The 18,885-nt window shown below is 39.1% G+C and overlaps 2 protein-coding genes across 5 annotated transcripts in view; both read left to right on the top strand.

The window, feature by feature from the left end:
* Positions 1-3,397, top strand: part of adgb (androglobin) — a 30,336-nt gene extending 26,939 nt beyond the window's left edge. The window contains exons 34-35 of the mRNA XM_041976784.1: positions 2,165-2,348; positions 2,491-3,397. Of these exons, the coding sequence (XP_041832718.1) occupies positions 2,165-2,348; positions 2,491-2,661 (355 nt within the window). The 3' untranslated portion in view covers positions 2,662-3,397. The remainder of the gene's footprint in view (positions 1-2,164; positions 2,349-2,490) is intronic.
* Positions 3,398-16,215: 12,818 nt separating this feature from the next.
* The window catches only part of stxbp5a (syntaxin binding protein 5a (tomosyn)), a 98,456-nt gene continuing 95,786 nt past the window's right edge, over positions 16,216-18,885 (top strand). For all 4 annotated transcript variants that reach the window (XM_041976039.1, XM_041976038.1, XM_041976037.1 and 1 more), the window contains exon 1: positions 16,216-16,783. In XM_041976039.1, coding sequence (XP_041831973.1) covers positions 16,646-16,783 — 138 coding nt within the window. In that variant the 5' untranslated portion in view covers positions 16,216-16,645. The remainder of the gene's footprint in view (positions 16,784-18,885) is intronic.

Genomic DNA, 18,885 nt, shown 5'->3' with positions numbered 1-18,885 from the left:
TCACCTCCCCTTTTTCACTCTATTTTCATCTATTTAACTGCTCACACTGTTGCCAGGACAAACAAAATGAGTTTAAAGTCAGAATAATTATGAGACCACAGCTAAAAGATGGAATATATTATAGAAACAGCAAAGACTTGTCATCTCATTGTATCTCTCTGACAGACTGTGTCTTACCAGAGTCTAGTCCTGTGCACGCAGAGTATATAGAGGTCTGTTCGTTTTTGAACTAAGACTTAGCCATCAAGCTTGATGGCATTAGGGGGATTTTTCTGTGTGTGTGTATGTGTAAATGTCTCTTTGTGTGTTGAATATGTATGATACTACACTGGCGGACATGGCAATATTCATCCTCTCAGCAGTAGAGTGGATTATACAGTGTCTGCTGGACTTTACTAGTAATTTCCTTTTTATGACCTTTGCTCCCATTGGTGCGGTGAATTACAATTTGTTCTTTCCAGACCTGAAAGAGCACTGTATCAGCTCCAGAGGATATCAGAATGTATGAATGCTTAGATGTATCCAAACTTTTGACTAGAACTGTAGGCATTTAAATAAGGTAGTCTTTTTTATAATGTGGTATAAAAACTTAATAACAAATTAGTCATAACAATTAGTGGCCTGCCTAACTTCTGCTTGCAAATCTGCTTAGAGGAACTTCTCCAACTACAAAGCTACAATGCATGTGCCTCAGTCTCTAGATGAAAACACAGCAGCTCCATTGCTGGCTTTAGTTACTATGTGACTAATGTTTTCTAATGTCACACAGAGGTTTGTAATGAGTTTTAGTTGTACTCAGCCATGGCAGTTCAATCTGAAACCAATACACAGATAGAGTTACGACAAACTGAGAGTTACCTGCTTGTCTTTGTGGAAACTGTGTATCAAATTTATACTTTTTCATTTTTTAAGTGTTTCTCTCTCCTCAGCTCTGCCAGAATCTCTCTAACACTATCTCTTATTCCCTCCCTCCATCCTCCCTCTGTCCATCTCTCTGCTAGATAAATGAGATGGTATTTGGGTCTGTTAATTAGAGAGCTATTTCAGGGCCCCTGTTGCTCCAATGAGATGTGCCCCTCTCCCATCACCTCTTCATCCTCTCCTGCTGTGTGAGTGTGTGCGCTCACACGTGTCTCTGTGTCCAGCTACTAATGGCTGCTGACACTGTGGCCTGCAATCTGAGCAAAGACAGAGATCTGGAGTAGTATATTAGGACGATTTGGTCTTCCATACACCTGTCTTTTGCAAAGGTGCACCATGCACACCGTCTTTACTGCTTTTGTACACTTTGTTACGCACAGTGATAAAGATTGGACAAGGACACTATTCATTAACACAATGAACTTAGTCTTCACCTCTGCTGGACTCCCGCTTAATTAAACTTAGCTTTTAGGAAATACAAAAATACATTTAGCAGTTACTTTTCAAATCTTTAATGTTTTGCTCTTCACTGTGCAAATCTGCAACAGTGTGCTTCACTGTTATGTGATGCCTCCATCTCCCATATGTTTTTCCAGTGTTGTTCAGTCTCCAGCCTTGGTGAGTTAGCGTGTGTGGTATTACTCTGCCACTGGGAGTACACTTTAGCTGAGTTAGGGGTCAACAGCTAGTTTATTTTCCTGGCCTCTATTACTATTGCATGTCTCCTCAGTCATGCAGCCAATGCTTCAAGTCTTTGCTTGGCAGTTTCCAGAGCCAAAGGATGGGCATCTGGGTGTACCTCTTGGTACTCCTTTCCCGATTCCTCCTTTCCATTTTTTTTTATCCATCTCTGAATTTATCTGTACCATACTTCCATTTTCTTGCTGGGATAGGCTCCAGCTTCCCTGTAACCATTTAATTGAATTAAGCGGTACAGAAAATTAATGACTAAATGAATATTTCCAATTTCATTTTGCTTCTTGTGTCAGCATCCCCATCTCACAGAACAGCTTGAGTAATATCAGATCCTCACACTTGATGGTGTGATAAAAATACTGTATGTCATAGCAAAATATTAGAAGCTTTTGTTATGCACTCTAGATATATAAATAAATGATCCCACTTTTTGGTTTTTAATTCTGGTTAGAAACATAATTTAACAGGTGTAAAAGACTGACATGACAGTGTATACAATTCAAGTGTATCGTAGCAAAATTACCTAAGTTCTTGTGTACATATACAGACGTACTAAGGATACCCCAGAGCTGATGGATGCGCAGAGAGAGGTGGCCAAGCAGAATGAGCGCCTTGAAAAGAGACGGCTTTACGAGTTGTCTCGTGAAAATGTACTGAAGCAGTTTGAACAGCTGGCATTAAATCATAAGGAGCTACAGCAGTATCAAGTCGGGGTTTCTGAGAGTATAAAGGTCAGTAAAACATAGACAAGTATGTGATGTCTGAAAGTGTCTCTAGAAAATGTTGACCACCATAATAAGCTGATTTATGTTAGCTGCCACTCCCTCTGCTCAGAATTCATCCGTAACTTCTTTCTCTTTGCCTCTGTCTTAGGCCCAGGCACGAAAAAATGAAGACAATTTGCAACGTCTTTACAAACAATTCACTGGCCATAAGTTTACTTTTCTGAGAGAGAATTCAGCTGTGGAGAAGGTCCAGCCTGAGGATGTAGAAAAACCCTCCACTGCTCAGCAACCCAGAAAAAGTGCTGGAAAGAAGGAATGATTGTCATTGGTACTGGCATCCTGTCTTGGTTCGTCATAAAGCTGACATTTGTTAATTTAATCAGAATCAGTTCTTGTACTTTGTTCGGTAAAACTAGACCAAATGTTTGAATGCATAGTTTAGAGTTCTTATGACTATAAACACAAATTGAATGTGTTTGTCATTGTTTAAAATGTTCAATATGCATATTCCAATGCATGCTTATTCATTTTTCCATTATACCACTTTGCAATAACTTTTAAGCTTTTGTTTTCTGTATATTGTCCTGTATGCATGTATTTTTTTTTTAGGAAACCTCAAACTGGAATTCAAGTTATGTGGAATTTGGGACACAACAGCTGGTTTGACTGTTGCCTGTAATGACAAAGCAGAGTAAAGTTTGCAGTTTGACACTGTATTGCAAGTACATGCACTGAGAATAGATTTTTGGAGACGGAGGACCTATTGTCTTTACAGTAATTAAATTTGAGAACTTGCTTATTTATATCTTAGTAAATGTTTATTAAATATATATATTTTTTATTAATGTTTTAGAAAACAAAGATCTAGCAGAAGTATTTAATGTTAAAATATTTGTGTATGTTCTCAGACTTTCCTTGAGAGGATCTTTAACATTATACAGTTATGTACAGATGAACTGATTGTTACATGCTGTGTGTGGTCACTTCCTTTTATTACAGAGACTTATTGTGTTGGTGTTCCTTATTAAATTCTCCTTATCTTTTGCTTTCTTGAATATCTCTGTATTGTATGTGGTTCCATAACTGGAAGCATAGTGGTTAAAACCACCTCCCACCCGCTTAGTGCTATTGATTGATTGGTTGATTGATTGAGCCTCTCAGGTCATATTCTGCAAGATAAAGTGAAGCACAAAGAAAATGGAACAAACATCAGGGAATTTATAAGACATTGCACCCATGACAGTTTATATGAACACTTTGCAAAAGAGATTTTTTAAGTTTCTGATTTGTATTTTGTCTTCTGTCAAATGGGTTTGCAATGGTAAAGTGCCCTTTATCATAATTTGAGTTCATCCAGCACCACAGAGTCAGCTGAGGGATGAGAAAGTAAAGTGGAAATGAAAGGGAGGACGTTGCCATCTAGTGGTTGCGGCCATTAATAAATTCTCATTATCGTGACTTCACTTGTGCTGTTTCAAGCTTGACAATAATGAATTGTTCAATTTTTCTGCAGCTGCATGAGGAAATAACCATTATGCTGTGCATGTTTGAGTATGTGGATATGTGTGTATTTACCAGATAGCTTCATGATAGCTGAATTATTTGTGCCTGTTTGCAGATTGCGTGCTGCAGTATTCCACACCAAAGATTTTGGAAGGTTAATCTGAGAACTCAGATTTAAATATTTCAAACTGCAGAATCCAAACAATTAATTTTTACGCGGTATAAGCAACTTTTTTGACTCTAGCAAACTCGTAAGAGAATATTCACCCATGCTCCACCATACTAGGCACATGTTTGCATTATACTATATTTTCTCTGCTAAAAGAAAAGACTGCTGTTGTGTTTTACATGTCTGTTCAGTGTTTGGCACTTCATTTAACCAACCACAGCCACCATTTCTCCTTGTGACTGTATGACAAATCCTGAAAGCCTTGCTCTGGCACAGAATGTTCCCTCTTCTGTCTGCACCACTTGTCCAGCTTACTATTCCTTTCTAACACATTAGCTTTTTCGTAGTGTTTTTCCAGCACCTAAATCTGCTCTTCCCTTTGCTCCTCTGCTGTGTATGGGCTGTATTGGTTGTCTGTTAGTGTGTTGCATTATTTTGTCTGCTAGGAGGAGAGAGATATTTCCTGACTCTCTCTAACTGACAGTGACTAGGTGTATTAACAGATAGGCTGTTTGTTAATTGGCAGCTGTTGGCTTTTGCTTTGATGCAAATATGTTTTGAGCATCAGAAGAACTGTGTCCCCTTGAAAAAAAAGGGACAGTCAGGCATTGTGAGTGTGCAACTGTGTGTGTTAAACTTCCAACAATTAATATGAAAATATTTCATTCTTAAATGGACCCACATTATAGAGGGATGATGAAATTAAGTGAAATTCAACACATTTATCAAGTGGTGTGGCGATTGGGATAGCTCTTTAATTCACTCTCCGTTTTGGAAGCAATAAGTGAAGATAACTTAATAAATTTTCTTACTTTTGCTTATGCGATTGTTAAAAGGGCATTCTAACTTGGTTGCTTTCTCTTCTTCTGAATTATTATTATTATTATTATTTTTTTGTAAATGTGTTTTACATATATATATATATAGTGTTATTTATTCTGTTTATCTGATGCAGCAGTTCAGGTAAAAGCATTTTTCGGATTTCAAGACATATGAAGGTCATCACGTACACACATACTTCTTTTGTCTCTTTTTGCTTTACAACAGTACACGAAGACAGGACAAGCATAAAGATTCCCAGCTGCAGTCATGCCAACAAGATGACGTTCTTACATAATGTGTCTTAACCACTCAGCCATCAGGGCACCCCACTGTTACAGAGAAGAACAAAACCTCCTCATCAAACCTGGTGTGACCCTGATGAGTCACTATATGCATGAAGCATTGGTTGATTTTAGTTTAAAGTAATGAAGCAGAACAAAGCATCTACAGCTGTGCTCCTGGCTGTGTGAGGGTGTTTGCAGCTAAATACTGTTGTCATCTCAGTCAGAAAGTTATGTTTCACAGGTGTGGGGACAGTTAGCACAGAGGCACTAATCCTAAAGGGGGTTTTAGGGTTTAGGCTGTTGGATACTCCTCCTAATGTGACTTGAAAATGTTTTTTTTTCTTCAAAATTCCTCCTTCATTAAATGATAATGTAAAAAAAAAAAAAAAAAAAAGCCAACACTTCAAAGCAATAAAGCTATATGAATGTATAAAGAAGAGAAAATGGATTTTAGACAAAAACTTGTCATTGGCAGAAATTTAGCATGCAGTAAAAAAAAAGTTGCTTCAAAAAATTATGAATGATGTCTTCTTAGAAAACTATAACTGTTTTTATTATTATTATTATTATTATTTTAAATATATATACATATAATAGCTTCTAAAGTGAGTTAATAGAAAAAGTGAGGAGACTGTGATGACATGCAGCATGAGGTCTGGAATGCAATTCAAACCTTTCTGCTACCATAAGGACTCAGCTTGAAATGCCTAAAATAAATATGCTGCTAGTTTGTAAACTAAAAACAAGGACAGCAAGCAGCAAATTAAAGATGATGTTCTTGGCTTCCTCCCTAATTAACATAGCTGAGTTAGCAATTAATGTGCTGGGTGAAGCACAGTGGTGGATGAGTGCGCTCATTTGACATAATATGTGCATAATAAAACAATTGAACATATATTCACAGATTTACACCTACATTAGGTAAAAATAATGTCACTGGGTTTTTTTAATACCATTATTATTATTATTATGTGTACAATAAGCCTTAAACCTTTGAAATAGTGCATTTAGTCCCCAAAACATCTTAGTTTTAATCAGTGATATCTGCACTGCTTTTTATTGCCTTTAATAAGGCAAATGTTTAGATATAAGCCTAAAAAACACACAAAACCAACCTCAAGGTGTTCTACAATAAGGTGAAATATAACTAAAGTCAGACATTTTTATCCTTTTTGGACCATGACCCTACCCTACCTGCCTAATGCCATGATAACTCTAAAGCCATCAGTCATATTCGCGGACATTTCTTATATACTGACTTACTGTAATGCTGCAGTTTTGCTTGTTAGTGCAAAACTTTTCAGGGACATGTCTTTCGTTTTTGTTTATTTATGCTCTCTTACTTTATCCTCTATAACATTTGTGTACATTTATTTTTTATACAGTCTGTGAACTTGTAATATGTGCAGAGAAGATGCAGTGCCCTCCAAGTCTTCAAGTGCCTAATACTCAGTTGGACATTTATGCCTTCACCCTTCTCTACCATGCACATGTTGTTCTCTATACATAAATAAGCACATAAAAGCACATTCAAACCTATGCAGCTGAGGTGGACTTGGCGTCCTTTGGTGTTTTGATTCAACAGTCTGCAGCATTGTCTTATTGTTGCTTTCTTCTCCTGGGGCTGAATGTCCCCAGAAGTCTGTTTTTGAACTTGCTTTGCTGATTAAAAAACAACAACAACAACAAAAAAAACAAACAAAACAAAACAAAAAAAAAAACAAAGCTGCTAATGTGGCTTAAAATAACAGAAACTTGTGCTGTTGGGGCTAAGACCCAGCTCAGACATGAAAAAGGCCAAAGTTTATGCTGACAGAATGATAATACTGAAGAAGGAAAGGTAAGGGCTCAAAGATTAATGTGAAAAGTTTGCTGAATTAATTAAAGCACCCTGTAACTTTCTCTCTCATGTACAGACAAATTGCTTTCATAACTTCAGATAAACATTAATCCATGCCCTAAAACTAAGCACAAACCATGTTTCCACCTTTAACCTTTATATGCAGATTTGTTTTTTCTCTAAATAAACTAGACAAAATCCCATAATCTGTAAAGAAAGTGAGGAGCCCTAAAACATTTTAACTTAATCCTAACCATAAAGCTTAAACCAAATCTTGACCCTCAAAAAGCCATATAAATTTATTTTGGAGCTCACAACTATATTAACACACACACATTTTCTGAAGAGGCTGGATGGCTCCACAGAAATGCTGACCTGAATGCAGTCTTTCTTGTAACCCAACTATATCTCCCCCTTGTCTCACATTGCTCTGGCTTTTATTTATTTTACTCCTTTGTGACCAACAATCCTGCAACAGTTGTCTCTCTTCAGCCAAGACAGCACAGCCCTGCAGACCAGAGGGGGTGTGAAAATCAAATAATGAGTCATAAAGCTTGCAAAAAGAAAAGAAAAAAAAATTCAAAACAAACCCTTGGGAACAAGGTCATCCTGGGAGAAAAGGAATCTATCATCAGATTTAAGTGACAAAAGACCTATAGAACAAAACAACAGGTGTGAGCATATCATTGTTCCTTATACTGATATCTTTCTGTGTTTTTTTTTTCCTATTGCTCTCAGTTATCAATATATGGAAGATACTCCCTCAACTACCAGCTAACACAAGTCTGAAGGAAGTCTATTTCTAGTTGAAGGTCAGACTAAGTCAATATTTGAGCAGGGCTGAGAACTGCATGTTGAAGCGGATTTATAAACTGTCTGTGGGCCAGCTCTGTGTACACTTAAAGATTTGACAGTGGCATCACAGTGAAGCCAGTCACCATTCAGAGCAAGAGCTTGAATTGACATTTACATTGGAGGAGGATCAAGGGATTGTGTGTATGTGTGGGCATATTTTTATGTGAGGTGTGGCTATGAAATGATGACACTAATTCTGTAATTCCATTTTAATGAAAAAAAAAAAAACTTTGGATTCCCCCCACCCTTTCAGTACAGTCTCTTTTTCTAATTGTGCACCCATGCACAACACAACAGATATGTAGTTTTTCTCATTGCCAAACTGTGATGTCCACTCAATCAGTGTCTACTGACACAGATTTCGTTGTAAGTCTATAAAACTCTCATGTGCAGTTGTTGCTCCGAAGAAGTCACAGTCACCATCTTTGTTTAAAATCTTTGCATGAACATAACAATTACTTTAAGCTGTAACAGGATGATGAGTTTTTGGTAACAGATAAGAAGCTCATGTCTATGCATGTGTAAGTCACATCAGGTGATAACTCATATTGAGCAGTGACACTTGAAACAGTTTGGGTGCACAAGTGTTACACTTGCTGCAACTGTCAGGAGGGTAAATTTGAGTATCTCTGTAGATGACAGATTGTCTGTTAATACACTGCAAAGGCTTTACCAGCATTCATCTTCGTCATTTTTATTGCACTAATATTCTCATCTACTCCTTCTTCAAGTTACAGTGTGTGACAATTACTGACATCTAGTGGTAAAGATGTGCATAACAGATGACTTCTGTTCCAAATACAGTTGTGAATGGACAGTGGCTGTCAGTGGCCAAGAAACATGTTTTCATCTGAGTGGATCTAGTGGCTTCAGGTGCAGCAATCACTGCCCTACAGGTAACTGCTTCAAAACTGTGTGCATGTGCACTGTCTTCCTCTATGTACCTTTTAAGGTATTACTTATCCCAAAAGCTGGTACTGCAGTTTTAAAGCTCACATGGTTCTAACTTCACACACAGAGATGTTTGTCTATTCAGAGACACCGTAGTAAACATGATGGCACAAATATGGCAGCTGCCATGTATGTGGACCTACCATAAGTAGATATAAATGTCTAATTCTAAAAGTGATTAGATACCAGTAAAAACTGTTTTAATTATATATTAAATTTTTCTATCACTGACCTGTTGATTTTGTACATGTTACACCTTTAATATTCCTTCTATAGAAACCACAGCTTTCACTTCTCATAGCAGATTTACTAGTCAGTCATGGAACATTATTCTTATAGCAACTTGCAAAAAATAAAACTTGCATTAACAAGTGACTGACCAGGAAGACAAGTCTGTGTGCCACTGTGCAATCCCAGCTGCTCCAACTGTGCCTGTTGTGTAAATCCCCCCAAAAATGTGTGAATATGTTTTGTTGTACAATTCACATGTCTTCCACATGGGGTCCAACTGGATTGTAATACTCATCCTATGAATAGCAGGATAGAGAAGTTGGAATCTATGATTTCTTTGTGGAGACTGAATTACAACAGGGGAGTATGCTGGGGTCAGCGTAAGGGGAATTTCTTCTCCCGATGGTGTATGTGATGCACTCCTAATTCTTATGACTGCATGTATCACAAGGCTACAAGGGCACTAGCAAACCAAACTACTCATGCATACTTGTAGTTTTGTTTTTGTGTACTAGCTAAGACCTTTAAATCCAGTTTAAAGCCAATGAGATAAGACCAATATTAAGAATAGAACACAATTTATTGAAGAACAAAGAATACATTTGAAACATTTTGTATGGCAATTATTCTCAGATGGATCATCTGTTTGAAGTGCTAATGCTAATGAAGAAAGGGGACGGGACAGGGGAGCAGAAATATCTAATGATGCTTCATTGGGAAGAGATGGGGAGACGTGCACTGTATTAAGTGTAATTTTGGAGTCAAATTTTGGAGGTGTTAAGGCATATTTTTGTTTAGTGTAAGTCATAGCTGTGGATAAGATATAATTTATAGACAACTGGGTGGAGGGATGAACACAATTTCCCTAAATAGCATCACAACAGCTGTTGGTATCACTACTCATTACCTTGCGTTGGGCGATAATTGTATTAATGCAGCAATGCAGACTCAGTTTACACAGCAGAGCTGGGGGGTGTCAGATCGCCAATGAAACAGGAGTCTAAGTTTCATCCCACTTTATTGGATTGTGTAATAGCCTATGCCAATCACAGGGGATAATTGCTCAGCTTAATTTACCATCAGAGCCGACAGGAAGAGAGGAGATCTCTTTAAGATGGCTCACCATCACTCGACTGTAGTCTGTGAGAAAAAATAACTAAACTTTCTTCAGAATCCGCTTTCAGTGCTAATGAGCTGGATTTGACAGCACCCCCTGTGTTTTTCTTTGGATTTCTATTAGTGACAGACTTTCACTTCTCATATGTGGATAAAGTTGGTGCTCCATGTGCGTCACACTAGTTTAGCTGCACAAAAAAGTTGAATTGATGCAGCCTGATATCAACAGCAGGTCACTGTGCAAAGAAGTCATTGATAACTTACTCAGAGCTTATTATTGATTATTACTATCTGATAACAGGACTTAGATCTCTGTTTCACACACAGATACACATCCACATTATTGAATATAATGTGGCACAATTTCTAAATTGTGCAGAGATAAACAAAACTCACTTTACCGTTCAGGTTAGAGGCTCAGTAACCTTGTGCTATGTTTGCAAGCATAGTTTTCATTCTACACAAGAAATCTTCCTAAGGACTACAATTTGCCTATTAATTAGCCACATATGTTAAGCACATCTCTGTGTGTACAAATGAAGTAGATTGTGATACTTTCAGGTTCCTGCACATCAAAATACCAGTAAACCTGTGACGCACCCTTCCATCGACTGTATTGAACTCCTGCTCCTCCTTCAGAGGACTGTGACCAGCAGTTTTCTCCCTTGTTCCTCCTCATCAGCCAATTTCTCAATTCACAGAGTCAGTGACGTTGAACTGAGGCCAAAGTACAATTCACCTTTCATGTCTCTTCAGTGTCCAGATGACTGGTTCAAGTCAACTTTATTTTGGCAGCAGCTTCTTTCTAGGAATCTGTCTTCTCAGATTTTCAGTGTCATTGCAGTGACAACATTGGCAGTGCCCTTTCCTTTAATAGTGGCGTCCATCTGCTACTGTGTGTGTGTGTGTGTGTGTGTGTGTGTGTGTGTGTGTGTGTGTGTGTGTGTGTGTGTGTGTGTGTGTGTGTGTGTGTGTGTGTGTGTGTGTTGATGACCAGCTTATCGCCTTGCCTGATTATTGGAAACCAGCTGTGCTGCCCCGAGTGGAGACAAGATGCTACGTCATATCCACCCTCTGAGCTGTTGTTCAAACATAGTATACATTCATACACACACACACACACACACACACACACACACACACACACACACACACACACACACACACACACACACACACACACACACACACACACACACACAGCATCAGAAGCCAGCATCTGCAATTTCAAACATTTGTGGGATGTTAAGGACAGTTGACCTTATAACCTTAACTTAATGAAACAACACAGGAAAACATTTGTTACACTCCTCTTTCACTTCCTGATTAGGAGCTGTGTGAACGTGATGAAGGCTTTATGGTGTTTTCAATTTCTCTACCCCCACCTCCTCATTTTTTTTTTTTTTATCCCCTGATCAATATTCATAAGCCCCTCTGTAACCATAAGGGTTAGTGTTGGAGGGTGGGGGGTGGGGGGTGGGGGGTGGGGGGGTCTCCTATGTGTCTCATAGCTTTGTTTCCTTCTTTATGCAACACATTTACAGTACATATGTGTTTGACATTGAAAACATCCTCCTATTTAACAAACAATGTGTTCCCTCAAGGGCAATGACTCATTAACTGCTGCAGATGTGTGGTGTGTGTGTGGAGTGTATGTGCCTGTATGTATGCATGTGTAACATGCATAATTTTGTTAGCTTGGTATGTGAGGTCCTCTCTCTCCAGCTGTTTTGTGTGCGTGTCGTCTTGTCCATGTGACAAATAGCTTGCATGAATGTCTTTTCTTGTTCCTTTTTATCACAAGCACACACACACGTATATACACACACACACATTGTGTGTGTTATGTGCACTGATAATGGGCATCCTCACATCTGCTGCACAGCCCTATGCTGAGGACACAGTGGTTGAATGCGGCAGGGAAGCTTCAGGTCATAAATGTTAAACTCAGGTGGGCTATGATGCGCTTGATTAACTGCAGCTGTCAGGGAGGGCGGAAGGTCCAGTCCCTCTAGTCCTTCTGCATGACAGGCAGAAGCCTGAATCTCTGCAACCTGACGTTGTCCCCTGCGCTCCTGTGGGTTTGTCACTTTCTCCAGACAGTACAGAGGCTTTGCTGCTGCAGGGGTCAAACAAGGGCTTGATGCAGAGTGCTGGTTCTGCATGGTGTGGTGCTGCTGATGGATCAGTCATAGGTGTGTGTGAGTGTGACAAGGTCTTTCCCTGTTAGGTCATCTGTAAGATTTGAAGGGGTATTCTAGAGTCCACTAGGGATGTTTTGTGCAGAAAATGACACTTATAGTGGCACCAATGTGAATCATTAGAGTATTTACTGTCTGTATGTAGACCACATATTAAGTTTTGTGATTTGAAGTGAAGATACAGCTACGACATGCACAATTTTATTTTTTCAGAGAACATTCAATCCTTCATTACAGGATCTGAGGAATTATATGTATGTAAATGTATGTATATGAGTTATACGAATCCATATTCATGATTTTTATGCAAAAATCTGTGTGATATATACAGATTTGTGTAGGTAAGTAAGCATTTTTCATGTCATACTGCAATCTACTGTCCAAGAAACGACTTTACCCTCTGTGTTGCCAGTGTGTCCTTAAAACTGGGGGGAAAAACACGCACATGAAATATTCATTATGTATCTGTGGTAATTTATTCACTCTGTGTTGCCTTAAACAGCTATGTCCACTGGTTTTGCACACATTGGGAGTGGCTGCACCAGAAGACACAACTGGACTGCACTAGCTACTTGATACTATCACAGGTAAAGATGTTTTGGCTCATCTATCCACACCTCTGACCTGAAATTAGCACTGGATTATACATATGCATGAGTTAGGCGATCTGATACAGTTTGTCTACATAAAAAAGATATCACAAAATCTTCCATTATGCCCTTTCAGCAAACCCATAGCTTGCACTGAAAACTTTATATTTTGCTTTTGGTATAAACCTTTATTAGCATTTTAATCATGAAAAGAAGGAGCCAACTTAAAACTTCCCAGGTATGTAGTGGAGTCAGATTTTATACAAAACAAATGAGCCACATCATTGTGGCTGTAAATTGTACATTAATGAAATAAAATCAGTTATCATCTTTGGTTTTTACACTTGCTCACACCCTAAATCCCTAAATCTGCAAGAGATAATCCGAGTGCTCTCTGTCTTTTCTTTCTGTTCTGCTATATTTAAACAGTGACTACACATGAAAAACATAACAAAAGCATAACTAAAAACAATGGCAAACAAACAAAAAACCACCAACAGTGCTGGCTCGGTGTAAAGCCTTATCAATACGCACAAGCGCAGCAGTCAGCCACTAAATACAGTACACGTGAACACATATGACGCAGCTAGATGAATAGCCTGGCCACGACACAATGGCGCTAAATTAAATCACTGATGTCTGTGTTACCACAAGCTCTCCCCTCCCCTCACACACACACACATACACACACACGCAAGATTTGACTAATAAGGCCATTTTGTTTGCCTGCATTATGATTCAAGATCAGGGAACATCTTTTGGACTTGGAATTTATAGATGGTCAGTTCACAAATCAGCATGACAATACTTCTCAAGCAAATGTAAATATGTATATATATATATATATATATATATATATATATATATATATATATATATATCAGGGGTAGCCAACATTGGTCCTCGAGGGCACCAATCCAGCAGGTTTTCCAGATTTCCGTGCTCCAACACACCTGACTTAAACTAACAAGTCATTGTGGAGATCCTTATAGGCTGTTGGATCCATTTAATTTGAGTCAGGTGTGTTGGAGCACGGAAATCTGGAAAACCTGCCAGATTGGTGCCCTCGAGGAACAACGTTGGCTACCCCTGATATATATACATATATATATTGAACCCTTTAATTTAAATATAGCTTACATAGAAACTTGCATAAACAAATTTGTAATATAAGCACTTTTGCCATTAGGATGGGGATCATTTTGGACTTTTTCAGACAGAGTTGGCATCAGGTGTTGGTAGCCAGAGCACAAACACAAAAATTACTTCCGCTGCTTTACCCCTGTCCGTGCCGCCGGCAGGCACCTGTCGGTGATGAGCGAGTTAGCAATCGGCCCAAACAGGTGGCAACGTCAGAGGCACTCAAGCATGAGGAGCCTCAGTTGAGCTTGTCAAGGCTGGTACTTTCATTTGTGACCTTACAAACATACACAGCTGTACTGGGGTTATGGACTCAGGGGAAACATAATGGTTGATGAAGTTGTCTGAATGGTAGATCTTTGTAACCGCTACTACTGGAAGGCAGCAGACATTAAAAGTACTGAATGACTATAATAATCAAGATCTTTTCATTTGGAGACATGCATGATGTGTTTACTTTGTAAGGGCAAATGGCAGCTCTTAGCACAAATTAAATGCTTTGACTATGGGGTGTAAGGTCTTTTGAGAGGTCAGTGAGAAGTAAAGCAAAATAACACAACTATGTAGATGTATAACATGCTTACCTATCAATATATATCCTTTAGGCACTGCTGAAATGGGTCCATATCTCAGCTCACAGAGGAAGTCTGGCACAAGCTGGCATCAAAGATAGTTAAACAGAACATATATCAGTTAAAAAATTGTTCTTTTAGACATCTTCATGAAAAAAATTCCATATTTTCTATTATTCAGATTGTAAAATGAAATTATTTTTTTGTTTTGGGTGAACACAAGTTTTATTTGTTTGGACTGTTTTGTGCTACTGGTGTGGTATGGAGGAGGTGGAGTGATATGGTTGAGACAGAAGAATACAGCCCTATTTTTGTAGTAGAAGAAGAGTGTACAACGTTCTGTTATGACCAGGTGAAAGCTAACAATAAAGCAGCATCTTATGATCAAGTAGAACTTATCCCCCAATTATTTCTAGAACCCACAACTTGAGTTCTGTTCATACTAATTAACACTGAAGACACGGATCTTTCCTGATAAATCAACAACAAAACTATGATTTGCAAAATGCTTGTAAGATGTTTTTTTTTTTTTTTTTTTTTTTAACTTCTTCCTTCTGGGCTTTTGGGCCAAAACTCTTCAAAGATCATTTCCAGGTCTTTGAGGATATAGGGCTTTCTCAATCTTAGTCTGGTCTTTAGTTCTCTTCAAAAATAGTGAGATTCAGGTCTGGACTTTAACTGGGCTGCTCCAAAATGTTTATATACCGTTCTCTTTTCACCACATCCAGACCAATTTAGCTGCAATTGCATTTGCTAAATTGTATTGTATTACTTTCTGAAAAGCAAAACAAAATTCTAATTTTTAAACTTAAAAAAAAATCAATCTTGCTGCACCTACAGACTGTTGCATGAGCTCAAATTGCATCTATGGAGTTCTCCATTTGACAGGGAGGTGGGTCTGAGTAACAGGAAAGCTGATCGACACCTCTATGAGCCGGAAACAGATATTGCCATGGATACAGATAGATGCAATGCTTGCTCACCCTTTGGGTTATTTAACATCTGTATTTTCTGCAAACATATACCTCAAGATTCAGAATAATGAAACCAATCAGCATTCTGTGAGCATAAATAAGCTTTTTTTCCCCGAACAAAAAAAGGTCATTTTGCCAAAGTCAAATGGCAAAATGAGTCTTTAATTTCCTCTGTTTGACTCGGATTCACACTCCCATGAAGAGAGGTATTTAGCTGTATGATTCATTTATTTGCCGGAAACAGCGAGATTTTTAAATTCACTTTCATTGCAATTAAATGTTATTTGTTGGCCCTCAACATGGATAATCTTCCACCCAAACACACAAACTGGGCCGGGGTTGACAGGATGAGGGTGCAGTGGAAAGAATGGAATAGAGCCCCGGATTGTTTGCTCGCTCGTCTGTCACCACGCAGACACTCAAAACGCTGCAGCATCCCAGCATCACCAGGTGCAGCAGAGCAAAACCCACTTTATGTGTACGTGATACAAAAGGGTGGGAGGGGGCGTTGTCGCTGGGGGCAGATGAATCAAAGGAGGGAGAGAAAGAAGAGAAAGAGAGAGAGAGAGAGAGGGGGGCTGGCAAGGTGGCGGGATTTGTGTTGAAACCTCCGTTCTGTCAGACATGCGCAAGAGCGCCAGCAGCAGCAGCATCTCCACCACCACAACCACCGCTGCGCTGCGTTTCCGCCTTGATTGAGCGGCGCACACAGCCGAGAGGGGAGGGGAGGGAAGCCAGAGAGGAAGAGCAGAGCCACCAAGACGCAGTGGGGCACACGCGAGTACGGACTCCGGAGCAAAATTACACCAACAACTCCAGTTTTCCGTCTCCACGTTTATTTTAACGTCAAGAGGCGACCTGTGCGGTGCGCACCAGAGCTTCTCCGGCATGGACACTGCGCTAGAAAAAATAGACACTAAAATGTGAGGCTCACAGGGGGAAATCACAGTAGACAGAGAGCGCGCGCGCGTGTGTGTGTGCGCGCGTGAGAAAGAAAGTGGCTACCCCCTAAATCTTTTGCAGGTGATTTCAATTCTGTGTTCTGCAGTCTGAAAATGAAGAAGTTCAACATCAGGAAGGTGCTAGACGGCTTGAAAGAGGTTTCCTCCTCCACGCCGTCTGTCCAAGTGGGGCCACAGGAGAACCATCTGATTCAGGAGACTCTCCAGTCCGACCATTTCCAGCTCTGCAAGGTGGGTTAGACTGATCATTTTCATCAGGTTTTGGGCAACAGCTGTTTTCACTGGCTACAATTAGCCCCATTGCGTGCAGTGTTTTGTAATTATTAATGCCAGTTTGTGTTGGGCTCCTTATCCCTTTTCAGGACACAAGGTGCAAGTACATATAATTTCTTTAATTTATATTAAAGCATTTTACACTTTAGTGGTCTACTAAACTATTTGTAGGTAATGTTTAGAGTGGGTCCAATCCACAATCCATTCAGGAAGGGGATCACTGAAGCGTTTTGTGCCTGCATGCAAAGCATACCTATCAATGCGCATTTTGTATGCGTGCGCTCTGGTGCAAAGCCAGAAAATAGTAGTTTCCATTTGGTTGCATCTTAGCATATTTTGCATTAAATAAAACAAAAACAAAAACATTTAGTTACATTGGTGACACGTTAGTACACACTGTGCAAAATCCCAGAGTTTGCTGTATGTGCGCATGGCATGAGCTGTCATATCGAGGGGTTGGGCTGTACTGATCCCTTCTTGCATAATCTGCTGGGTTTGGATTAGCAAAACGGTGGTTTGTGGTTCATGTGTCTGTGTGTTTGGCTGCTTGTCCTTTCCTTACTCCCTGTCTTTCCATCATCATTCCCCCTATATTTTTCTTTCACATACACAGATTATTTACAGCTTTTCTTTGCCCCCCCATTACACAAACACACTAACATAAAAGCACACCACGTTATCCCCAGCAGATATTTGGTACTATGAGAACTGATGCTACCCAAATTGACAGGTCTGACTGAGGGTGGGGAGTCTGCCCTCCTGTGTCTAAATTGGCCATGACAACAATGGATGGGATAATTAAACACTCATGCAATTTTCATGCTGTGCATGCTACATTTTAGACCATTGTAAAGTTAATTCAGCATTTTCCCAGTTGTGCTCTAGTGAGTAAGTGTGGAGTTTTAATAGACCACACTGTGTTTGTTATTGATTTTCCCACACATTTGATCTGCATGGCTGTTGTTGGGTTGTTTGTTTGTTTTTAAAGGTTTTGGCCCTCTATCTGCAGATAATCCAGTATATGTAAGCTCATGCAGTTGTCCTTCAAAGTTACCATTGTAACCCATGGTATTACCTTTCTGCTGGTTTCCTGAATCCATTTCCATTCACACGCAATGAGTATAAGTGCTTCTGGAAGACACATGACTGCTCTTTTTTTTCTGTTTTAGAGGTTAAATCACTGCCGGTGTCACCATTTGTTAATCTGTCCAGATTGAGGACACATTAATATTTGTTAGAATTAATAAATTAGAGTGCCTGAAATAATAATTAGAAATATAATCTGGAATCACATTGACTCACCTGATGACTTGAGGGACTACTGGCCTTATAGCCACAGCAACTAAAGTAAGTAAAACAGCAGCCAGACATCTGATTGAAGTGTCTTTGAACAAGACTTCAGACTCCCTTCTGCACCTTTACTGTCTGCCTGCTCAACAACTGTCTGCAGTGTTTCACTACAAGAAAAGCAGGTGTCTCTGCTGTGCAGAGTGCTTCTTATGTAATGGGCTTTAGCCTTCTGCCACTAAGCAAACAAATCTAGCAGCCCACCAACGGCTGACTGATACCATAAAACTACAGTTACACAAATACACACTGTGAGGAACACCTTTAAGTGTAATACAAGCATTTAACATTAGAATCACAATACAAACATAGCCATAACCAAATTCTCATTATTGATTTATTTCTTGACGTCAGTGTAATCACGACTTCAAGTGGGAGGCAGAGAGAGAAGGGAAAAATAAAAAGAGAGAAATAAGAGAGGAAGGAAATCTCAAAATAAGCCTGTGATTATAAAAGGATCCTAAATGGCCAAAGATCAGCTTGTCATGAAGAACAGGGTAACCTGTTTACAATTTCTCATACAAAAAAAAAAAAAAAACAATAAAAAATAAAACAAAACAATAAAGGTTCCTCTGTGTTTGAACACTTTCAAGCTTCATATTTCAGTTTCATTACAGATTAGAGATCCATCTGGGCTATTTGTTTACCAAATTCAGATGTGTGACATCCTCTGACAAAACAACACCTCTGTTGTGAAATTTAAATTAATATTC

This window comes from Melanotaenia boesemani, chromosome 22 (assembly GCF_017639745.1).
Source record: "Melanotaenia boesemani isolate fMelBoe1 chromosome 22, fMelBoe1.pri, whole genome shotgun sequence".
Lineage (NCBI taxonomy): Eukaryota > Metazoa > Chordata > Actinopteri > Atheriniformes > Melanotaeniidae > Melanotaenia > Melanotaenia boesemani.
The sequence above is the reverse complement of the archived record's forward strand: the minus strand, read 5'-3'. Positions and strand labels throughout refer to the sequence as shown.